The sequence below is a fragment of the Trematomus bernacchii genome, unplaced genomic scaffold, assembly GCF_902827165.1.
Source record: "Trematomus bernacchii unplaced genomic scaffold, fTreBer1.1, whole genome shotgun sequence".
Taxonomy (NCBI): Eukaryota; Metazoa; Chordata; class Actinopteri; order Perciformes; family Nototheniidae; genus Trematomus; species Trematomus bernacchii.
In genome coordinates, this window is record NW_022987607.1 from 211,237 (window position 1) to 237,637 (window position 26,401).

The 26,401-nt window shown below is 41.4% G+C and overlaps 1 protein-coding gene across 2 annotated transcripts; it reads left to right on the plus strand.

The window, feature by feature from the left end:
- Positions 1-13,941: 13,941 nt before the first annotated feature.
- On the plus strand, positions 13,942-23,499 carry LOC117482816 (H-2 class I histocompatibility antigen, Q9 alpha chain-like). Of its 2 annotated transcripts, XM_034131019.1 has the most exons (7): positions 13,942-14,110; positions 19,646-19,912; positions 20,291-20,569; positions 21,787-22,089; positions 22,332-22,430; positions 22,636-22,733; positions 22,964-23,499. In XM_034131019.1, the coding sequence occupies exons 1-6, from the start codon at positions 14,044-14,046 to the stop codon at positions 22,704-22,706; spliced, it is 1,086 nt and encodes a 361-aa protein (XP_033986910.1). In that variant the 5' UTR covers positions 13,942-14,043; the 3' UTR covers positions 22,707-22,733; positions 22,964-23,499. The 2 variants fall into 2 exon arrangements, with proteins under 2 accessions (XP_033986910.1, XP_033986909.1); XM_034131018.1 differs by having other exon boundaries at positions 22,636-23,499.
- The last annotated feature ends 2,902 nt before the right edge of the window (positions 23,500-26,401 follow it).

The window sequence follows — 26,401 nt, forward strand, 5'->3', positions numbered from 1 at the left end:
AGCAGCGTTAAAAAAATCTTGGAGGTGGGCGTATCTGAAGCTTGGGGATTTTTTGCGAGCAAGGCACCAACAACCAATCACATGAATCTCCCTGCCCCCGACATACGAAGCAAAAAAGTTTGAAGTAAACTGGATATAAACTCCCCAAACAGGCGAAAACATACCACTGTCTCTGCCACCTCTCTCCATGCCTGGCTCCTCCGGTTTGTATCCCGGTAGGTAAATAGGGACTGGTCATAAAGCACCGGGTGATTCCCTACCGCTAATTTCTCCTCCATTTTTTGGAATATGAGGAAATGACCTGCGGTATGTCTCTCCCAGCATACACGCCGTTTGATTGGCTAGCGCTTGAACTGTCAGATTTGCATACACGGGATTTGATTGGCTGACGCTTCCACCTCAGCCTCAAAAGTTGAACATTGCTCAACTTTGAATCCTGAAAATCCTGAAAATCTCCGCTCGCCTGCCCACAATGCAGTTCGGCGAAAAGTGAGGCAAAGTGACGTCACCCCATTCAAAGTGAATGGGCAGAAGCGTTTCAAGATTTTTTAACGCTGCTGTGTGGACGGTCCGTTACTAACATTGCCCCGACACGCGTTACTTCGTTACTTTTATAAAATCAGTCATAATCACACTGACAGACAAGAGGGGTTTCCGCCGCAGGTTTATATGTACGTAATCTGCGCGACTTGCGCGTCCACATCTCCGCGTGCAGTGCTGCATAAACATTGCTGAGTCAGCGATAACTTTCGAGGGGTGGAGGTATGCCCATTATTTTGAGTTCGTCCGAAGAATAGACAGGAATGTGACGGTGAGGTGCAAACTGTGTCCAGGCCAGAAGCTGTTATCCACTGCTGCTAACACCACGTCAAACCTCAACAAACACCTGCAAAGAACACATGCTAAGGTGAAGCTAATAGCTAAGGACCCCCGAACCCAGAGTGAGGATGTGAGTGCGCCGCCGCCGATTCCGAAGCAGCACAAATTAGAATTTGGAGGACCGGTAACTAAAGCAGAGATGGACAGGCTTGTAGCATCCTTCATAGTAGAGGTAATGTTGCCCATTTGCACAGTGGAATCACCATCGCATCGTTCAGAGATATACTGTGCAAAATACAGATATCAGGAGACAGAGGACAGCCATAGTCAGAGCTATCTGGATCAGTCTTATGCGACAATGGAAACTGAACTAAAGAGAACATTTGAAACTTTAGCAGTCTGCGTGATCTGCCTGTAGGGAGGGGCGGGCCGGCCCTGCGAGTAAAGTAACGAGTAAAGTAACGAGTTACTTTATGTAGAGAGTAACGGTGTGTCGGGGGAACTCACACAGCGCCAGAAAATAAAACCCTCTCTCTTTTCCTCCGTACCCACATCTTTAAAAACGGGGGTACAACGAGCGGATACCGATTTGCTGCCGATATGACGTCAAATCGGATGGTGAACCCACAGAGAGTTGCTATCATAAACAATGCCTGACGTGTTTTGGACGTAATCTCGTCTTTGTTTACATTAGCAAGCCTCGCTAACACTCAGAGCTAACCTGTACTGGAGAGAGCATGTGTTTAAAAAGCAGGAAATAAAAAAAGGAACTCACCTTGTGATAAACCCGCAAGAGAGAAACATTTTTCACTGAAACTGTGAAAGCGTCCACATCATGTGACTTCAAATCAATGCAGCATCGTATTTCTACTTTGGACAAATAGGACACACCTCCTTTTATTGGATTGAAGTCCTCTTTAATGTCAATATTGTTGAATGTTCTCTATTCTCTGCAGTCTGTGTCCAGAAAGAGTATCCAACGAGGGAAGCACAGGAAGAAGAGATTTCAAGATTTCAAATGTAATCATATTGCTGCTTTTGTTGAGTCCGAGGGGTTCCTCTTAATATTCAATATGTAAAATCAAACTCCTACTCTTCATGAACAGCTGTGAGCGTCTCACAGCTGTTCATGAAGAGTAGGATTCTACATATCGAATATTAATGCTGCATTATTCAGTCTCTGAGAGGTGTGTGTGTGTGTGTGTGTGTGTGTGTGTGTGTGTGTGTGTGTGTGTGTGTGTGTGTGTGTGTGTGTGTGTGTGTGTGTGTGTGTGTGTGTGTGTGTGTGTGTGTGTGTGTGTGTGTGTGTGTGTGTGTGTGTGTGTGTGTGTGTGTGTGTGTGTGTGTCAGATCTTCTCCCATCAGCAGTGAGACGTTCTGACATTAAGGCATCGAGGGGTGTAATTCCAATTTGTTCCAGAGGATCCATTAACTCGCCCGCGTCCCTGTTGCCGGGCCGGAGGCAGAACATTATCTCCTCTCTCACTTTTATTTGAGGAGGAAACATGTGAAGTGAAAGCGTGAGGCGTTTTGAGCCGGACCCCCCGCAGGCCGGGCTCCCAGCATGCATCTGGGCACGGTGTCATTAGATGGGAGATAACGGCGCCGGGAACATTAATGACAGAGTGGCCCCGCCATCACACACACACACTCACACACACACACTCACTCACTCACACACATACTCACACACTCACACACACACACATACTCACACACACATACTCACACACTCACACACACACACATACTCACACACTCACACACTCACACACACACACACACTCTGCATACCAAACAGATCCTGGAGAGCAGACACTTTGTTCTGTTTCCTCACACACTCCTCACACACTCCTCATACACACTCCTCACACACTGCTCACACACTGCTCACACACTCCTCACACACGCCTCACACACGCCTCACACACTGCTCACACACACCCCTCACACACTGCTCACACACTCCTCACACACGCCTCACACACGCCTCACACACTGCTCACACACACCCCTCACACACTGCTCACACACACCCCTCACACACGCCTCACACACTGCTCACACACACCCCTCACACACGCCTCACACACTGCTCACACACACCCCTCACACACGCCTCACACACTGCTCACACACACCCCTCACACACTGCTCACACACACCCCTCACACACTCCTCACACACTGCTCACACACTCACACACTTTTTAAATACTTGACTTACTTTACAATACTCTGACTTTTAATATTACTTTTTTTTTTAGATTCTTTATTATGATTTTTTTTAATAATGACTTTACTTTACTATTACTTGTTTTTCTCAAAAAAACTATTTCAATCTAATTTTCTGATTTATAGACTTACCATAATATATAATATATACTATATAATATATACTATATATTATATAACTCAACATTCTGTGACTTTCATGTCAACAAGGAACAATCACTGATGGAGAAAACAGAAGCACCGGGTTAACTTTAAGAAACACTTTTTATTCTACATTTATTTCACCAAATGTTCCAGAGATGTTGAATCCCTCCTCTTCCTCTTCCTCTTCCTCTTCCTCTTCCTCTCATCAGACCAACATCCCATAATGCAGTCTGTTCTTCCTGCTGCTGTTGAGACAGACCAATCAGACAGTTATACTTATCGTTTAGTTGAATGAGTCACCTCTGCACGTGTTAAAACACTCTCTCCTTTGCACGTTAAATAACTGAGAGTCCCTCTTCCTTTGGAAAGGGGTTGGAGGTGGAATAACATCTTTTATGGAGGACAAATTCACTTTGAATATGATGTTCGACATGTTTTATTGTATTGATCTGAAGCAGCATTTACAGCATCCTGAAATATCCTCTTTGGACGTTATCAGAGATTGAAGCTTTCCAGAAACATGGATTTAAACTTGGAGAGTTAATTCCTCAATAATCTCATGTTAGTCGTGTGACACGCTGCTGATTGTTAGTTTGGTTAGTTTACGCCTCGTGTTTCTACAGCTTAAAGGCTTTCTAAAAACATGTCGAACTGGATGTCTTTAAATCAAAATAATAAATATATCTGGTCATTATGTTTCCTCTCCGTCCTTTACAGAGTTTGTAAATGTTGTTCCTTTTTCCTGCTCTTTATAAACATGAAATGCAGAAGAGTATTTAAGAGCAAACCATCCCTGAGGTCTCTTTGGAGTCTCCTACTTCAATTCAATGATATTTGAAGGGACGTCCCCTACCTTCGACGCCCAAAACATGACTTATTTAACCCTAAACCATCACTTGTGCACCTAAAACCACCTCTCTGGAGGTAAAACCAGACAGAACTGGTTCCTCTTCGTGCAGTTTGGGCCCTCATGAAGCTTTCACATGGAAGTGATAAAGCATTGAATGACCTGATAGCATTGGAAACGGCAGCATGTAAACCCCAGACAGACCCAGATATCTGTGTGTTTTTCTTTTGTATACATGCGTCCCTGTGAGTAAACAGAAAGGGAAAGACATCTGAGGATCGTCCTTGTCAAATTTACACCCACATAAAAAGGTAAATAGGCTGCAAGGCTGCACGGATACAAGCTGCTGATTGTCCTTCCTATTACAGCTTTATGGAAGGAGTAACTCATCCCCACGTCTCGCTTTGAAACAGGACGCGCTCAGATTCCTCCAGAACATCCAGGGGAGAGGAGAGGAGAGAGAGGAGAGAGAGAGAGAGAGAGAGAGAGAGAGGAGAGAGGAGGACTAGAGCGAGGATTCGAGAAGACGAGATTGAGTTAGCGGAGAGACGCGACTGGAGAGAGGGAGATGACGCGAGTGATACCGTGAGATGGAATGGAATCGAGGAGGAGAGGATAGAAGGGATAGAGAGGAGAGACGAGGAGAGAGAGACTGAGAGAGAGAAGGGAGAGAGAGAGGAGGGCGACGCCGGGGAGAGCGAAGAGAGAGAGAGAGAGAGGGAGAGAGAGGAGAGACAGAGGAGAGAGAGGAGAGAGAGGAGAGAGAGGAGAGGAAGATGGAGGAGGAGATGGAGGAGATGGTGTCCGTGTTATCTGAGAGGCTGTTTCTTCGTCTGTTTCTGGGAAGTCAGGAGTAGGAAACAGCCTCCTCTTTCTGGTGCTTTCAGATAAGTTCTTACTTTTAATTAAACATGTTGATGAGACCTGTGCATTTGTCAACAGAGCAGCACGTGGTCCTTAATTACTGGAAAATCCTTAAAACATAATTTACATAACTGTATGACTTTTTGACAAAATACTGAGACTTTTAGATTTTTTAAATCTAAAAGTCTTTTAAACGACATATTTTACAATCACTTTGTAATTGTGTATTCATGAGAAACTACACGATGATTTAAGACTTACATGTTATACTTCAATAAGTTAACAAAGTTTAAATGAGCGTGTGTGTGTGTGTGGTGGTGTGTGCGGAGTGGTGAGTGACGTGCAGGGGCTGCGTGCGTGCGGTGCGTGCGTGCGTGCGTGCGTGCGTGCGTGCGTGCGTGCATGATGGAGGGGAGTTAAGCAGCTCTTTTATGGTCATAAGAGCTGCTTAACTCACCTGAAAAACACTCGTTCAGAGGCGTTAAAAACCCATGACCCTGTGTTAGAAAACTCTCCCTGGTCCCCGGCTTGAGCTTCAATCTCAGGATCCATGTATTTCTGATCCTCTCCAGAATGGAAGTAGTCATCACATACAGAGCATCAACTAGTTCCTGAACAGTGTCCTTCACATGCTGATATCCAAGAGAGGGAGTTACACAGTCACAAGATGGAGGAAAACTGGCTGTCATGTACAAAATTCTCCCTTTTTCTCAAAATCTCAAAATTCTCCCTTTTTCTCAAAATCTCAAAATTCTCCCTTTTTCTCAAAATCTCAAAATTCTCCCTTTTTCTCAAAATCTCAAAATTCTCCCTTTTTCTGAATACTTAAAAATGTATATATCTGTATTTTTGTATTCCTCTGGATTGTGGGAAACGGTATTTCGATCTGTCTGTACACACAAACTGAAAGACTGACATTAAAGTTGACTTTGACTGAACTGAAGCACCGTGTCAGAATGTACATTAAAAAAACACCAAATATTTTTTAAATCTTATTTAAAACCTAACCTGCATATAACTCAGTATAAATTGGGCATATGGGGAGGGGGTTAATGTTGACTCATGGGGGGTCTGAGTCTGATGTGCCCCCCCCCCCTCCTCAGGAGCCAATCAGAACGGGTATATTCGGAGGCAGTGAGGCCAGCAGATGGTCTTGGAGAGAGAGACGTAAACAGATTCTTTATGTTGGCAGGTCATGGAGCGCTGCAGCAGAGAGTCTGGGAGGAGCAAGGAGGCTCGGAGGGAGGTGGCAGCACATTCAGGGACGGGTTCATGCTTTGCACTCTTGAGGCCCCGGCTCCACGGGGACGAAAACGGGTTGAATCCGCATATTTCTCATGCGTATAGCCCTCTAAGCTCGACGACGCCGTAAGGGAAACGTAGAAACAGACCCCGCAAATGACAACGGGTCCAAAGGTGGATAGATCTGGGAACGGAGCGCTCTGGGGGGTCCAACGGGGCCGTGTGGTCGCCTATACGGTCATCCGTTTCATAGCCCCGCCTCTCCCCACCTCTTCCCACCTCTCCGCGTACCCCGCATCATTGCTGATGTGTTTCGTTAACAACAACAATAGCTATTTTAATTACCTCTCAAACTACCTAAACTAGTTATAAATATGTTTATTTTTACTGTCGAGTCATCATTACTGGATCAGCTGCTGCATGAGACAGACACTGACGCTGTCAGAAGAGAGGAAAAAGAGACAGGCTCCGTGTATTTTATTATTATATATCATTCTATCGTCGTTATTCATTTGTTTTAAAGCTCAATAAATAACAAAGAAGACCTTTGACCGGCACTTTTATAATTTTGTCCGGAAGATTTAAACTTTAACACACGTTGACTGGCGAAAAACTCTGCCCGGATCCCTCGGCCCCCACCGCGGAGAATACACAGAAGTGCAGCCATGACAACCATTCTTCTTCGCTGCTTTTGTGGAGGAAGTTGCTGCTTTTGGTGGAGGAAGTTACAGCGCCACGTACAGGTTCGGCATATGTACTGCAGCTTTTCCAGCGTTTGGATGTAAACGGAGCCGTCTCGTGGAGCTAAACACAATCCGGTGTATATTGCGTGGGGACGGAAGGTTTTTTGCGGTTGCATTTGCGTTACTCCGATGCGTTTTGCCGTTTTCGTCCCCGTGGAGCTGGGGCCTTAGTGTCCCCTGGTCTCCAGCTGTGTGCATCACTCTTTAGTGTCCCCTGGTCTCCTAGCTGTGTGCGTCACTCTTTAGTGTCCCCTGGTCTCCTAGCTGTGTGCGTCACTCTTTAGTGTCCCCTGGTCTCCTAGCTGTGTGCGTCACTCTTTAGTGTCCCCTGGTCTCCTAGCTGTGTGCGTCACTCTTTAGTGTCCCCTGGTCTCCAAGCTGTGTGCGTCACTCTTTAGTGTCCCCTGGTCTCCCAGCTGTGTGCGTCACTCTTTAGTGTCCCCTGGTCTCCCAGCTGTGTGTGTCACTCTTTAGTGTCCCCTGGTCTCCCAGCTGTGTGCGTCACTCTTTAGTGTCCCCTGGTCTCCAGCTGTGTGCATCACTCTTTAGTGTCCCCTGGTCTCCTAGCTGTGTGCGTCACTCTTTAGTGTCCCCTGGTCTCCTAGCTGTGTGCGTCACTCTTTAGTATCCCCTGGTCTCCTAGCTGTGTGCGTCACTCTTTAGTGTCCCCTGGTCTCCTAGCTGTGTGCGTCACTCTTTAGTGTCCCCTGGGTTGCATTCGAATAGTCCATTTAGCTTAGGAACCTTCCTAACGGAGTGAAATGACCCGGAAGTCCCTCAGTGGCAGCCATGATAAGTGCCGTTCGAATTCTCTAAATTAAAAGGAAAGGAGGTTTCAAACTTCCTTTATAACCTCCTTTAGCCTAGGAACCACTGGACCTCCCTAACCGAAAGGAGAGGAGAAAATGCTGCCCCACAATGCCTTGCGGCCGCAGCATTTGCCGTCACACAACAGTCGGCCGTTCACGGAAACAACCGATTATGAACGAGAAATGATATCGGTATAAAGTTACGGTGCTTATTAAGCAATTTAAAACGTATGTGGTAAGTTGCCAAAGTGCTTTGTTTTGAACGTTCATCAGTATTATAATCAAAAAGAGAAATATGAACGTTAGTTTTTACTGAAATGATCAAATAAAGTCAACATTTCACAGTCTTTACTGAGCTGTGTGGGGTTTGTTCAACTTTTAAAAGATGTTTGAATGGTGATATACACAGTGATAGATGTTAAGGACTAACGTTTATAATAAATACATTTGTATTGATTTTAAGATCTTTTCATACAATCATATGTATTGGGATCATTTGTATTAATGAGGACCGGAGGGAGAGGGTGACGAGCATAAGTTTCACTTTCCTTTTTTATTTCAATTTCAACTTTGGTCATGAAGAATATGTTTCTCTGTTGTCCCCGTTCATAAAGCATAAACAACAGCATCAGAGCACGGTGCAGAGTCTCTAGATGAGTTTACAGTAGTCCCTCGTTCTTATTAAACATCCATGTTGTAGTCCGCTGTATAGAAAACTGTAGTTTCCATAGTTTCCCCACAGCAGCAGGCGCACATTTATGACCTCTGCTGGCGCATCATAAACACGTCGGATAGTGAAAGTGCAGTCGGATTCTCTAAAGTGCCGCAGTCTCTTCTCCTAAATCCTTTTGAATTCTCCTATCCACTATCCCTTAACCCCATGACGTTTCACTCCGAGGTCAAGGAATAGACGATAGGGTTAGAATTTAGGAGCTGTTTTTTTGGAGTATTCGAACGCAACCCTTGTCTCCCAGCTGTGTGCGTCACTCTTTAGTGTCCCCTGGTCTCCCAGCTATGTGCGTCAGTCTTTAGTGTCCCCTGGTCTCCCAGCTGTGTGCGTCACTCTTTAGTGTCCCCTGGTCTCCAAGCTGTGTGCGTCACATAAAGTGTCCCGCCTTTATCCAAAGCGACTTACAATAAGTGCAAAAAACATACATCTGAAAGTGCAGATTTATTCACTTCAAAGATACCATAGAGAGTTCTGGTGAATTAGTTACAAGGCCTGAGCCAAGTCATTAAGGACATAAAGGAAATAGGTTATAAAGAAAGGAGCAAATATAGAAATATAAAATCTAAATTAAACTTTTACAACATTAACCCTTAGATGCATAAGTGGGTATCTGTTGACCCGGTGAGGTGGTTTTCTTGAAGTATCTTTGTAATTACATTTTTTTATCATTTCATATTCCAGCTATTCCTCAAAAAACATGTTTTGGATATCATGCCATTCACATTTTTAAATCTAAATTGTATACATTTTAAGAAATTGTAGTTTTTGTATTACTACCCCAAGCTTCCATACTATGGAATGCCATTTAAGCCAAAATTAAATAAATAAATACATACATAAATAATTAAATAAATACATATATATATAAATATGCCTATGAAATAAATTCTGAAATAAATAAATGAGGCAATAAATATGTATACATGTACATTTAATGATACATTTATTTATTTCAAGAGACTTTTATTTCATAATGACACATTTATTTATTTCAAGAGACTTGTATTTCATAATGACACATTTATTTATTTCAGAATGTATTTCATAGGCATATTTATATATATATGTATTTATTTAATTATTTATGTATTTATTTATTTATTTAATTTAGGCTTAAATGGTATTCCATAAGTGTATGGTCCAGTCACTCGGGCATCGAAGGGTTAACAAGTTGAATGACATTTTTACCGATAATATAAGTGTAAAGGTTTTATTACGTTTCAGAATAATGTATATATTATTGGTATTTAATTATTATTATTATTAGCTAATAGCTTAAATGTGTTTTTGTTAGCCATGTAAAAGGATTAGTCTTTATTTAAACCAAAAATGTAATCTGATTAATTTAAAATAAAAATAGTTTTTATGTTGCTGTTTTATCTACTTCCGGTTTGCATGTCAACGTGTGACGTGTTACGTTGTTGTCCGTTGGTCAGTCACTCATGTCAGTTTGTGCGCGTGCGGCTCTACGCTGAGATATGAGTCCGTTAAAACTCTGTCTTAAAATGTTCATCAAAGTTATAAAAGTAAATTAAAACGTAATATAACTGTTGTATTGTAGTGCCGAGAGAAGGGAGTCGGAGGCGGTGCATCGAAGGTGCAAATCTGTACTTTAATGAGCAGCAGAAATGCACATGCTGTCGGATCGCAGCCCGAGAAGAGAAGAGAAAGCGAAAGCGAAAGGGACACACACACAGTAGGTACCCCGGAGGTACCGTCAACATATATGTCCGTGCGGAAACAATACCCCCAACCTGTAGTTCCTGGATTGAATTATGTAACCCCGTTAATTAGTGATCACTACACAAGCCCCCCCAGAATTCAACCATGGACACAATCCTCGCGTCCGGAGGAAGCACCACAGGGGCCGAGGAGGGCGGGGCCGCCGGCGAGGGCCGGGCCATGGAACGGGCCGTCGGAAGGGGGCCGCAGGAGAGGGTAGGGGCCCCAACGAGGGCATCCCCACCGGAGGGTGGGGGGCGGGCCGCAGAAGAGGGTAGGGGCCCCCAACGAGGGCGAGGGCATCCCCACCGGAGGGTGGGGGGCGGGCCGGAACGGGCCGTCGTCAGGGGGCCGCAGAAAGCAGGGTCGCCGTGTTGCAACGTGGGGACAGGCGTGAACATCCCGGCGGTCCCCCAGCAGGGAGGAGCGCTGCCCGGCCGCAGGCGAAGGCACAGCGGCGACGGGCACTAAGTCCTCGGGGGAGGAAGGAGCCGTGTCCCCGGGAGGAGGGAGCCGTGGACAGGAGAGAGGCCAGACGGGGGCGCCGTCCGAAGCCGCCGTCGAGGCGAACCGTGAGCCGCGGTTAGAGGAGAGGCCAGGGCAGGGTCCGGGAGCGCACCACCCACGGGCCGAAAAGAAGGCCGCGGGGCGACGTCCCGAAGCCGCCGTCGAGGTGGTGAAAAAGCGAGAGGGTCCACACGAGGCCGACCAGACATGGTCGAACCTCCTCTCAGGCACCAGAAAAAGCTCAAAAGGGTCGTCCCATCCACGAACAAAAACAGGTGGGCGAAAATGCGAGAGGATCCACACAAGGCCGACCAGACTTGATCGAACCTCCTCTCAGGCACCACAAAAAACAAAACAAAAAAAACAGTCGGATGTCGACAGCCGCTAGCTGTCGTGGCTAGCCGTCGTTAGCCGTTGGTAGCTGCTAGCCGTTCTCGGCGGCCGTCAGTCGCTGGCCGGACATGCAGCCGCATGTCCCGAATAAACCCGGCACGGTCGTGTATCGGCTCCATGGAAGGCTTGCTGTCCCCCAGAGCCGAAAAGCCGTGGAAATGGCGAGCGTCGTCCACGGCCATTCCGGAGGGCGCACCGAGCCACAGTCCGTGTGCACGTGGCAGCCACGGACGTCTCCAAAAATCTCCGGCATTTCGAGAAAAACAGAGTCTGCTTTTTGCCGTGTTCGGTCCAGTCTCGGAACCTTCGCGAGACTTATGTCAGGGTCACCAATGTAGTGCCGAGAGAAGGGAGTCGGAGGCGGTGCATCGAAGGTGCAAATCTGTACTTTAATGAGCAGCAGAAATGCACATGCTGTCGGGTCGCAGCCCGAGAAGAGAAGAGAAAGCGAAAGGGACACACACACAGTAGGTACCCCGGAGGTACCGTCAACATATATGTCCGTGCGGAAACAATACCCCCAACCTGTAGTTCCTGGATTGAATTATGTAACCCCGTTAATTAGTGATCACTACAGTATCTAGTTTTTTATATATCAACTTGATTCTGTGTGAGTCCTGTTCATATCTGAGATCAATAAGTTCATTTGTTCTATGATTTTATATTTAGGCTAATTTTGAATGTCCCCAGCTATCTAACCGACCAACGGCCGTTTATAAAACGGTTATTCGTTAAATACTTTGTTGGGTAAAAGTAGAATTACTCAGATCTTGTACTTGAGTAAAAGTAGAAGTACTCAGATCTTGTACTTGAGTAAAAGTAGAAGTACTCAGATCTTGTACTTGAGTAAAAGTAGAAGTACTCAGGTCTTGTACTTGAGTAAAAGTAGAAGTACTCAGATCTTCTACTTGAGTAGAAGTATTCAGGTCTTGTACTTGAGTAAAAGTACTCAGATCTTGTACTTGAGTAAAAGTACTCAGATCTTGTAGTAAAAGTAGAAGTACTCAGATCTTGTAGTAAAAGTAGAAGTACTCAGATCGTGTACTTGAGTAAAAGTAGAAGTACCAGAGTGTAGGAATACTCTGTTACAGTAAAAGTCCTTCATTCAAAATGTTCTTCAAGTAAAAGTAGAAAAGTATTCTCATCAAAATATAGTGAAAGTAGCGACAGTAAAAGTAGTCATTGTGCAGATTGGTCCATTTCAGAATAATATATATGATATGTTTTATAATGATTGATCATGAAAGTGTTCTCAAAGCTGGTAAGGTGCAGCTAGTTTGAATGACTTTGTATACTGCAGGGTAGCTTGTGAATTTACTCCAGGTGGAACTAAAGTCTGATTTAACACTTGATTATATTTCACATCATTCATCCAGATCTGTGAAGTAACTAAAGGTAATAAATACATGTAGTGGAGTCAAAGTACACAGTAGCATGACATTGAAATACTCAAGTAAAGTACAAGTACCTCAACCTTGTACTTATCCATCTAATAATAATAAATAATTTAAACTCTTCTCACCACAAGGTGTCGCCCTCCCCAGTTCTGCCTCCTCCCTGTTTATTGAACCCAGAACACATCGCTCCACTAATCACCATAAAGATGTCTTTTAAAGCTCAAAAGCAAAGAGGGCTCACTAACCAATTTAAAAAAACGTACTAAAGGCTAAAAAAAACATTATCATCACCAAATGTAACTCCTTTTTAAGCAGTAAAGAAAGTCTCTACTGGTTCACATGAATACCTGCAGTGAGTAAACAAAGAATAGACTAACAGATAACATGGTTGTTGATGTGGTTGTGTATCTGATGGAGGAACATCATCTAGGGTTCTCCATTCATCTCCTTTGTTTTACAAAGTTGACTAAAGCTCTCAAAACTCAATGAAAGTGTGGATCAGCAGTTTGATATGTTCACATGCTACTGTGGAGGATATCATGAGGCCTGGAGGCCATCACATGTGAAACACAATATTTAATTATGATTGATGTAAATCAGTCAGATTTGACCCGAACACGACAGGACGGTTAAAAAACACGAGTCCCAACGAGTGCCAAGTGTCCCACAGAGACAACACACTGATCACACACATCCATGCAGAGCAGGAGGAAGAGGACATGAAGCTGCTGCAGCTCTCCTCAGCCTTTGATGAAGGCGAGGGGATTGGGATCACCTGAGAGAGGCTCACCTGGGGACAGACAGTTAGGGGAAGAGACACACAGTAACACAGGGCTCAGAGAAACCACCTGTCAATCATTAGCTGCTGCTTTCAGGAAGAGAGAGAGTACAGCTCTCATTCCTGTTGAGGGTTGAAGTAGAAACAGAGCTGAAACAAAGTGAAAAACAGCGTCAGGTGTTCAAACATCAACACAGGTGTTACATTTCTCTGGTAGAAGCACTGCTCAGCGTTCACAGATCGGATGTTTCAGACGCTCTCTGACTCTCTTTCTGCTTTGCTTTCATTCATTATTGCTTTCATTTCAAACGCTGAGGTCAGATATGGAAACTCTTGTGTTTTATGATATAGTTTGTCCTGATAGAAGGCCTGATGTGTGCAGAGAGCTGTACTGAACCACAACACCTTCACATACGTACACATACAGAACATCATTCAATGGATATGGACTTGGTAGTGGACATCTCCTCCAAGAACCTGATGCTTTGATAGCACACAGGTCTGTGTCAAATAACAGACTCTCACATGACTCACTCTAAAGCCAATGGCACACAGAACAGTGAGACCCTACTGCCCCCCCCCCCAGACTGCAGAGTGTCTGATCTTTAGTTTCACTTTCGATACACAACCTGAGTGAGGCAGATTCACCGAGCAACAAGTGACGCGACGCTCAGACTGAATTCTCATTGGCTCAGACGGAGCTGGTGTTACCTCCTTCTGTGTGTCTCTCTCATTGACATCCCGCTCTGCAGAAAGGACGGCTGTGTTTCTGTGGATAAAGAACCTTTCACACAGAAAGCCTCGTGAGATCAAGATGAAGATGAAGATGTTGCTGTTTCTGCTTCTCCTGGGAATAGTAGGCCCACGCTGCACATCTGCACGTGAGTCTTTTGATTCTTTACGTTGGAAAATAAGAAGTGCTTCATGTGTTTATGGGCTGTGTGAGTTTAAAGTGTGATAGTCTTAAATGGTGGTAAATGGTGTACTTCTACTCCACTACATGTATTTAATACCTTTAGTTACTTTACAGATGTGGATGAACGATGTGAAATATAATCAAGTGTTAAATCAGACTTTAGTTCCACCTGGAGTAAATTCACAAGCTACCCTGCAGTATACAAAGTCATTCAAACTAGCTGCACCTTTACCAGCTTTGAGAACACTTTCATGATCAATCATTATAAAACATATCATATATATTATTCTGAAATGGACCAATCTGCACAATGACTACTTTTACTGTCACTACTTTCACTATATTTTGATGATAATACTTTTCTACTTTTACTTGAGGGACATTTTGAATGCAGGACTTTTAGTGAAACAGAGTATTCCTACACTCTGGTACTTCTACTTTTACTAAAGTACATGATCTGAGTACTTCTACTCTTACTAAAGTACATGATCTGAGTACTTCTACTCTTACTAAAGTACAAGATCTGAGTACTTCTACTTTTACTCAAGTACATGATCTGAGTACTTCTACTTTTACTCAAGTACATGATCTGAGTACTTCTACTCTTACTAAAGTACATGATCTGAGTACTTCTACTCTTACTAAGTACATGATCTGAGTACTTCTACTCTTACTAAAGTACATGATCTGAGTACTTCTACTCTTACTAAAGTACATGCTCTGAGTACTTCTACTCTTACTACAGTACATGATCTGAGTACTTCTACTCTTACTAAAGTACATGATCTGAGTAACTTCTACTCTTACTAAAGTACATGATCTGAGTACTTCTACTCTTACTAAAGTACATGCTCTGAGTACTTCTACTCTTACTACAGTACATGATCTGAGTACTTCTACTCTTACTAAAGTACATGATCTGAGTACTTCTTCTCTTACTAAAGTACATGATCTGAGTACTTCTACTCTTACTAAAGTACATGATCTGAGTACTTCTACCTCCTCTGGGGACCATGTAATATGTAAGCAAAGCTCCCACTGGTTAATGGTGTCTGTGAAATGATAGAACACCTTTGAATATATAGTATTGATCAGGTTTGATGATGAGATCTTCCAGTCTTGAAACACATCACCCTCACACCTCTCTGCTGTGGAGCTCTATCCTTTCATTTCTTAAAGTCACAAGATGGCGTTGTTTTCCTTCTTTGGTTCAAGGCTTTTATTGGTGATAGTACATAGCTACAGTGTAGTTATGATGATGAAAATCATAGGTCACAGGCTCCTCCAACAGAGCAACACAATAACACAGAAAAATAGTAAAATAGTTATTTATAAATTATCTTTATTTCCCTTTAACTTATTGTGCACGCTATATTGTTTTATATTAGATTCAACTTTGTTGTCATTGCACAGAGTACATGTACTAAGACAACGAAATACAGTTAGCATCAAACCAAAAGTGCAGAACAAGTAGTAAAGTGCAGAGTGATGTGTAGTATAATATATATATATATATATATGAGGATATAAACAAAGTGAAGTATTTACACTATGAACAGTATAAGGAGGTATACACATTATGAATACTCTATAGATCAGGTATAAATACACACAGTGTAATACAGACTCAATACACAATAAATATGAATATATATTATAGACCGTTATTGACATTTAAAATGATATTAATACATATGAGTTGTCCATATCAAACCTAGTTGTTTTCTAAATGCAGAGAAGTGGACGTAAGTGAGAAAGTCCCTGAGTATCCAGGGGTTTGGTTTCTGACTGAAGAGCAAACAGCAGAAGAAGAAATCATATAGAACCTGCTCCCTGTCATTGCACATGAAGAAGAGAGAGATAGATCTCTGGGAAGCAAATCACAATTCAACGAGGTCAACATCAATATCAAGTTCCTGTTGTTGTTGTTTACATGTCTGCTTGACTGTAGTACTGCATACTGAGAGAACATCACACTGATACTGACATGTACTGAGAGAACTATATGATGCTGTTTAGTAGATCCATCAATCAGGAGCTGCTGTTAGTTCTGGATATTCATGTATTACAGATATATGTATTCATGTATTACAGATATATGTATTCATGTATTACAGATATATGTATTCATGTATCACAGATATATGTATTCATGTATTACAGATATATATATTCATGTTTTACAGATATATGTATTCATGTATTACAGATATATGTATTCATGTATTACAGATATATATATTCATGTATTACAGATATATGTATTCATGTATTACAGATATATGTATTCATGTTTACAGATATATGTATTCATGTTTACAGATATATGTATTCATGTTTACAGATATATGTATTCATGTATTACAGATATATGTATTCATGTATTACAGATATATGTATTCATGTATTACAGATATATGCATGGGCGTCGCAACCATTATATGAGGGTGGGACAAGTCCCCCCCACTTTTTCAAATGATTAGTTTGGACCCCCCCCACTTTTACTATGCGGAAAGTCCGTGAATCGGTCTATCCACTCGCCGCTCTTTGCAGAGCGCTGCAGTGCTTCACTATCAAATGAAATCCATTCCACTTGCTTATTGAGAGAATGCCCAAATCAATGAAACTCCGTACCATGTTTTCACTGCTACTTTGTACCAAGGCAGATTCTCACATAGCGCGCGCATGTTCAAGGAGTGATGTCATAGTTGGACAGCTCAGATTCTGTTGTATGAAGGATGCCGGTAGCGGAGGTAAGGCACACACACCAAATGTTCAGGAAATGGTTTAATACAGCGAAAATCAAAGCTGACTATCTCTTGGTTTGATATGTTTTCTCCCCCAGACAACATGGACATAAGAACATTTTTTGCAAAGAAGAGGAAAGTAAGTCATCAGCTGGTAGCAGTTAATCAGTTAACACTGTTAACTTAACAGTGATGGCGGTTGGTGGCGGCAAATGCGTCTCACTTCTGGAGAGGAGTTTCGTCTTTATGTCATGATAGAGAAATACAAATACTGAATAGTTTAGATAAGAAAAGGCATCGAAATGCGAGGTTACTAGTATTTATCATGTAAACAGGGAACATGAATAACCCGATCTCTCTGCTCATGTAAACACATCATAACCGGGATAATACTCTTAAACGGCTTACTGATGTCCATGTAGAGACGCAGTCAGTGTGTTTTACTGGAGCCTCAGTTCGATACGAGATTATTTTCTGAGTTCTTTAATTTAGGTACTCTCTCTCAAAATGGTAATGTGCATTATGTTTTAATTATACTTCTTATCATTCAGAAGCTTTTTGTGTGTGTTTATGTTTTACTGAGTGCTTATAGGCTATTTCCATCCCAGTATTCAGTTAACTATTTATTTTCTGTGCACATTACATAGACTAGCTAATATTCTACCTACTGCTTGGGACTTTTGAGTCTTCAAAATGTCCAATGTCACAGACTGGGACTTACTTTAGAGTCAGTTGTATTTACATTCAGTATGACTTGTTATGATTCAATGTGAAAGAGTATACTGCTCAATAAATAATTATCAGTTCACCACCTCTCTTGACATCTAGGCACTTGAGAGTGAGTCAGAGGCAGAATACAGGGACAGTGGAGAGAGGTCCATTGCTGAGGTGAGTGATGAAAGGGAAATGACAGTTGAGAGTAAATTGTGATGTGGACTCTCATCCCAGGATTTTAAGGAAATCAGTGGGAATATTGAACAGGAAACATTTCAGTCAAGGGGCATCATATGACCAATATAGACAGAAGAGCAACATTTATTTGAACATTTAAGTCAATGATACCATTCCTAGGTGAACTTAACATCCGTATGGAGTCAGATCAGTCTCAATATTAATAAATGCTCACAGAAGGATTCACAAATGTATTTTGCGATTTATATATAAATGACTCTCCACAACAATATCTCTCAATGCACTCACAAATATTTATTGTTGTATATAAATGTACAAAAAAATGGGCATTTAAACTGCTTTTTATTAATTCAAAGACGGCTCTGAATTAATAATCAACTATGTTTCCTTTCTTTACTACTGAAATTACAAAATGTACCCATCATTTTCCTCATGCTAGTATAGCCACATAAAAGTATCAAACCACCTGTTAAAATGCACCAGAATACAAGAAATCTATATTTTTTTTCGCCCCAACACCCCCCGTTAAAAATGTCCCCCCCACATTCAGGATGCTTCCTACGCCCATGGATATATGTATTCATGTATTACAGATACACGTATTCATGTATTACAGATATATGTATTACAGATATATGTATTCATGTATTACAGATACATGTATTCATGTATTACAGATATATGTATTCATGTATTACAGATATATGTATTCATGTTTACAGATATATGTATTCATGTATTACAGATATATGTATTCATGTATTACAGATATATGTATTCATGTTTACAGATATATGTATTCATGTATTACAGATATATGTATTCATGTATTACAGATATATGTATTCATGTATTACAGATATATGTATTCATGTATTACAGATATATGTATTCATGTATTACAGATATATGTATTCATGTATCACAGATATATGTATTCATGTATTACAGATATATGTATTCATGTATTACAGATATATTTATTCATGTATTACAGATATATGTATTCATGTATTACAGATATATGTATTCATGTATTACAGATATATGTATTCATGTATCACAGATATATGTATTCATGTATTACAGATATATGTATTCATGTATTACAGATATATTTATTCATGTATTACAGATATATGTATTCATGTATTACAGATATATGTATTCATGTATCACAGATATATGTATTCATGCAGGTGGATGAGCAGAAAGGCCACGCTCTGAGAGATTCAGGGTTTCTCTGACACTTTGAACAAACACTTTATTTCAAACTGAAACGTCCCGCTCCGATCAAAATAAATAACGGCTGATCAAATATCTTTGATCCAGCAAATATTTGAAGTTTTAACAGAGAGTTAGATTTGTGGGTACTTGCTGAATCTTTGATTATCTTAAATAGTGGGAGTTGAACTTGAATATAATATTTCACATCAAGAGATGTGTCAGAGAGAGACTGGATCAGAGCTTTGGTATTCCTGATGGTTTTATAACATCATTAAAAAGTATTTTCCAAACCTCAGGAAGAAGAAATAAATGATCTGATAAAGACTGTAAACTTCAAATGATGCTTAAAAAACTAAACTGGAGTTTCTCTTCTGATTAAGAAATGATGCCTGTTTCCTATCAACGACATTCAGGTCCTCTCACGCAGGATTTACACATTTATTAATAATAATAATCATTTCAAACTCTTCTGGAACATAAATGTGTCTTTACTTTTGTTTCTGTTTTAATATAATGCACAAACAGATGATTTGATGTCTTGGCTGTGATTTTGTGCAGAAAGAGAACAGTTTATTTATAACGACTGAAGTTATTACTTTATTATTCTCTCTCAGGGACTCACTCTCTGAAGTATTTCTACACTGCGTCCTCTGGAGTCCCAAACTTCCCAGAGTTTGTGATTGTTGGGTTGGTTGATGAAGTTGAGATGGTGCACTACGACAGCAACACCAAGAGAGCAGAACCCAAACAGGACTGGATGAACAACATCACAGAAGAGGATCCTCAGTACTGGGAGAGGGAGACTCAGATCTCTCTGGGTCAACAGCAGGGCTTCATAAACAACATTGAAGTTGCAAAGCAGCGCTTCAACCAAACTGGAGGTTAGTTCATGTTTCACCTTCTACTGATAATATGTTGTTTATATCTTCATCCTGTACACACAGCAACATCCCTGCTGCTTTCTGAAAGGATGGAGCAGGAGCCACTAACGCTGAGAATTCATTCATTCATGCATTCATTCATTCATTCATTCATTCTGCAAAGCAGAAGCCTAAGAGATCTTAAGAGAAGAGCGAGGGAAGAGAAGATAGCGAGAGATAGAGAGAGCGATCGAGACGCTCGCGTCTACTCTCGTAGGTGCTCCTAGTATGTCTCTTCTCTCTCTCGATCAATCCTCTAGTCTCTCCCTCGCTTAGTCTACTCTCACTCATCTCTCCTCTCTCTCTCTATCTATCTCTCTCTCTCTCTCTCTCTCTCAGGTGTCCACATTAACCAGAGGATGTACGGCTGTGATTGGGATGATGAGACTGGTGAGGTCAAAGGTTATGAACACTTTGGTTTTGATGGAGAAGACTTCCTGATACTGGACCTGGAGACAGAGTCATACATCGCTCCAAGACCACAGGCTGTCCTCACCAAACAGAGGTGGGAGAAGAACAAAGGTTTGATGGCCCAGAACAAGAACTACTTCACCAAGGAGTGTCCTGAGTATCTGAAGAAGTATGTGAACCTTGGGAGGAGCTCTCTGATGAGAACAGGTAGAGTCACATGACCTGATGGAGTTTCATAAACACCTCCATGTTCATGTCTCCTGTGTTTCTGACATTACAACACATGTCTCACTCTGTGTCTCACTCTGTGTCTCACTCTGTGTCTCACTCTCTGTCTCACTCTGTGTCTCACTCTGTGTCTCACTCTCTGTCTCACTCTGTGTCTCACTCTGTGTCTCACTCTCTGTCTCACTCTGTGTCTCACTGTGTCTCACTCTGTGTCTCACTCTGTGTCTCACACTGTGTCTCACTGTGTCTCACTCTGCGTCTCACTCTGTGTCTCACTCTGTGTCTCACTCTGTGTCTCACTCTGTGTCTCACTCTGTGTCTCTCACTCTCTGTCTCACTGTGTCTCACTCTGAGTCTCACACTGTGTCTCACTGTGTCTCACTCTGCGTCTCACTCTGTGTCTCACTCTGAGTCTCACACTGTGTCTCACTCTGCGTCTCACTCTCTGTCTCACTCTCTGTCTCACTCTGTCTCACTCTCTGTCTCACTCTGTCTCACTCTGTGTCTCACTCTGAGTCTCACACTGTGTCTCACTCTGCGTCTCACTCTCTGTCTCACTCTGTCTCACTCTGTGTCTCACTGTGTTTTTTTTCTTTTTACCAGTTTTCTGTCTTTCAATGTAACATTTTGCAATTGCATTTTGTTAAAGAAAAGTTATTATTATGGGATATGGAGACAGAAAACACCATTTAGGATTTAAAACCGAAATACTCATTTAAAAAAACTGGAACTACAAAATGTTTGGCATATTTCTTTAATAAGGAACTTAAACTGTTATTTTATAATCAGATGTGTTGGAATTAACTTTCTTTTGATCAACTATTCAGTGAATGGTACTATAGCACTACACAGTGCAGTGGAGATAAATCAAACTTAATATTCTTGTCGATATAGATGAAGTAATGACTATTTTTCAGATAAATAAATGAATTGTTTTCACATTTAAATGTCAAGAAATAGAAAAAGATCTTAATTTCCAAAAGTCTAAGAGGAAATATTCAACGTGCTTCTTTAATCTGAACAACACTAAACAGTATTTGATATTAAATTATATAAAACTGAGAAGAAAGTCTTTATTTAACCAATTTCTCTGAAACACTGACTCTGTGTTCTCCTTCAGTGATGCTCACAGTACATCATAACTCCCTGTAGTGATATCACTGTGAGTCAATAACCTCTAAAGTGTGTTTGTGCAGAGATCCCCTCAGTGTCTCTGCTCCAGAAGTCCCCCTCCTCTCCAGTCAGCTGCCACGCTACAGGTTTCTACCCGGACAGAGCCCTCATGTTCTGGACCAGAGACGGAGAGGAGCTTCACGACAACGTGGACCACGGAGAGATCCTGCCCAACCACGACGGATCCTTCCAGATGAGCGTGGACCTGGACGTCTCCTCATTCCCCGCTGAACACTGGGACAAGTACCGATGTGTGTTCCAGCTCTCTGGGGTGAAGGAGGACCACGTCATCGTACTGGACTCAGCTGTGATCAGGACCAACAGAGGTAAGACTGCATCACAACGGCTCAACGGTTACTAACAATCAACAGACCCTGACAACATGTCATAGTCTCTCTCTCCTGAAACATGGGTCTCAGGAGAGAGAGACTAAGAATGGTTCAAGACAAACCCAGCATGACACCACGAGGAGAAAGGGGCCCTTCAGGAGCCTCAGACCTGATGCCCATCCTGAAGAAGCTTCCTTCCTCCGTTCAGATTGAGACTTCCTGTTGTTTCTGCTCCACAGGGAATCCCCTCCTCCTCCTCCTCATCATCGGTGCTGCAGTGGCTGCTCTCGCTCTCCTCATCGCTGGGATTGTATTCCTGGTTTACAGGAAGAGGAACGGTGAGAGACCAATCAGAAACCTTGTCTCATGAGTTCTCAGGGTTGTTAATGTAAGGCTTTGAGGTAGCAGATCAAACTCAGAGCTCAGTGTAATGTGGATATGGAAAGCACTTGGTGTGTTTTCTACAGGGATGATCAGTGTGGTCTAGTTCCTTGTTGTGTACGGGACGGTGGATTGAAACACTTTCTCTGCTTTTCCTTTCAGCCAATAAAAACCCTCCCTCTCCTGCCTCCAGCTCTGAGCTCACTGAGAGACTGAACCAGCCATCAGAGTGAGGGGCTTCACATCAACTCTCCACCTGTTGCTACAGAGCTCTTTCTCTGCTCTCAAACCTCTCCAGCTGCAGCTTTAGAGTTCAAACCCTTCTGCAGAGTGACCTCAGAAAGGCACGATGCTTTCAGAAACACAAATATTAGAAAGATCAATGACATCAGTTCAATAAAATAGTGTAACACCGATTAGAAACATTCACCTGTAGATCAGAAGCAGATCAGAGAAGTGACTCATGTTCTGTTCTGTGTCTTTAGGGTTATGCATCAGGGGGCGCTGCCACCACATTCTCCCCGTAAACTGTTCATTATTCATCATCTGATCAATAACTGATCACCTGATCAATAACTGATCATCTGATCAATAACTGATCATATTAGAGTTTGGAAATCAAGCAATAGCTCATTGATTGGAAAACAGAGGAATCATGTTATTTGGATCATTTGGGTTTCACACACACTCACACACACACACACACACACACACACACACACACACACACACACACACACACAGGTAGCAGCGAGTGATATTGATTTCCCTTTCTGAGCTTTTCTAAATGAATCAGAAGTGTCTTTATTTATAACATGTCTCTTGAATTGGTTTTAAAACATAATAGTGTGTGATTTTGATAATGTTGCTATGATTTAGGGACAGGGAGGTTTTGTGTACAGAGCCAGCGGACTGTGACGTTCTCTTTAGTTTGGGGTTCAGAGGTGAACGTGACATGAAGTCGCTCTGCATTGTTAACCCTTTCCTGTCCGTGTTTCACTTTCCAATAAAAACCCATCTCCCAAATGTCCGTCTTCTCGTCTTTCCATCAACACATGTATTGGTTTCTACTAGCGTCTCAGACACTAGAGGAAAGTGGATTTGATGTGAAACTAAAGATCCAATGGTTTACTGCTTTCTAAAAAGAAACAAATGGAAATGTTCTCTAATGGAGGAACATGTAACAAAATAAAGTAACTCTGAGTGATGTATTGATCTCTGTAATGTGTGTGTTATCAGTGTGTGTCGCTGCACTCAGCTGTTCTCAGAGCTCCTGCTTCAGAAACCTGTTGAGGTGAAATCTGCCCGGCAACTGATGACGTTACCATGACGACTGGGAATAATACAGTTCTGTGTTGTTAGGAACATTTAGTGAGGCTCAAACATTACCTTTGGGTTTCCATTGATCTGAAGTCATTTCCATCAGAGACACTTTCACTTACAAACTCAATCACATTTAGAAACCTGTCAATACTTCCTTTAGTTACCTTTTCATATTGATCACCTTTATTTACCTTTTCATATTGATCACCTTTATTTTACCTTTTCATATTGATCACCTTTAGTTACCTTTTCATATTGATCACCTTTATTTACCTTTCCATATTGATCACCTTTATTTACCTTTCCATATTGATCACCTTTATTTACCTTTCCATATTGATCACCTTTATTTACCTTTTCATATTGATCACCTTTATTTACCTTTTCATATTGATCACCTTTATTTACCTTTTCATATTGATCACCTTTATTTACCTTTCCATATTGATCACCTTTATTTACCTTTTCATATTGATCACCTTTATTTACCTTTTCATATTGATCACCTTTATTTACCTTTCCATATTGATCACCTTTATTCACCTTTCCATATTGATCACCTTTATTTACCTTTCCATATTGATCACCTTTATTTACCTTTTCATATTGATCACCTTCATTTACCTTTTCATATTGATCACCTTCATTTACCTTTCCATATTGATCACCTTTATTCACCTTTCCATATTGATCACCTTTATTTACCTTTCCATATTGATCACCTTTATTTACCTTTCCATATTGATCACCTTTATTCACCTTTCCATATTGATCACCTTTATTTACCTTTTCATATTGATCACCTTTATTTACCTTTTCATATTGATCACCTTTATTTACCTTTTCATATTGATCACCTTCATTTACCTTTTCATATTGATCACCTTTATTTACCTTTTCATATTGATCACCTTTATTTACCTTTTCATATTGATCACCTTTATTTACCTTTTCATATTGATCACCTTTATTTACCTTTTCATATTGATCACCTTTATTTCCCTTTCCATATTGATCACCTTCATTTACCTTTTTATATTGATCACCTTTATTTACCTTTCCATATTGATCACCTTCATTTACCTTTTCATATTGATCACCGTTATTTGCCTCCTCTTTTCATATTGATCACCTTTCATTTCATTTCATTTCAAACCTTTATTTAACCAGATTGGTCCCATTGAGATCATAGATCTCTTTTTCTCTGTCATCATCCTTTTGGACCTGTCTGCTGCATTCGACACAGTGAACCATCAGATCCTCCTTCGCACTCTCCAAGAACTTGGAGTTTCAGGCTCTGCACTTTCCCTCCTCACCTCATACCTCAAAGACCGCACCTACAGGGTAACTTGGAGAGGGTCCGAGTCCGACCCTTGACAATTATCTACAGGGGTCCCTCAGGGGTCTGTCCTCGGTCCCCTCCTCTTCTCTCTGTACACAAACTCGCTCGGATCAGTCATTAGACCGCATGGTTTTTCATGCTCGCTGCACCCACACTGCGAGGTGGACCCAAGTTCCCATCAGCGTGGGTTTGCTATCCTGGCTCCAAAATGGTGGAATGAGCTCCCCATTGACATCAGGACAGCAGAAAGCTTACATATCTTCCGGCGCAGACTGAAAACTCATCTCTTTCGAATCCACTTTGAGCGATAGAATGACTAACTAAGCACTTATATACTAACTAAGGACTGGCTTATCTAAAGCCAGTTGAGTAGCACTTGAAATGTTTTAGCTCTATGAAACATGATGTACTTATATGATTCTGTTTTCTTCAAGTTTGTATCTTCTTGGTCGAATGCACTTATTGTAAGTCGCTTTGGATAAAAGCGTCAGATAAATGTATTGTAATGTAATGAAAATCAAGCAGATCAAAGTTCACGTCTATCAAATATATTGCTCATAAATATGGTTTTATTTCTGAGATAACAGAAAGCAGGAAATGAGGTTTGGCACACCCTGCGTCTCCGGGCTCACATTTCACCAGCAACCGGAAACATCAAAACCATGATGTCATCATCAGGTGACACATCGACCAAATCCATCGCCATGTTGTCAACAGGTGTGTGAATCCACAAAATGGAGACTGGAGGTTTCAGAGAGGAATATAAAGACTGATCTGTAGAGAGTGATCTGTAGAGAGTGATCTGTAGAGAGTGATCTGTGAGAGTGTTTAGGATAGGACTGAAGGATCAGAGGAAATACACTAAAATAAGATAAGAAGTACTTTATTGATCCCAATTTGAGAAATGTTTGCGTTGCAGCATCAAAAGTCATGGCATTATACACTACAAATTATAAGACTAGAAATAAACAATCCAAAATGTAAACATCTCAATAGAAATAAAATAGCATTTACATTTTTTTATATATATATACATTGAATTACAAATGTCCGGTAACAAAATATAAAGCAGGATATGATAAATACATCAGTATGTGAGGAATGGAATATTAAATATTAGATTGAATATAAATGTAAAATGTACGGTGTGATTTATATCTTATAAAGAAGCAATCAAATCCTTTCAGAACAAACCAAAGTGCTGGTGTACGTTGTTAGAAAGTGTGTTTCTCCATGTGACTCAGAGACAGCTCTCTCTCAGCA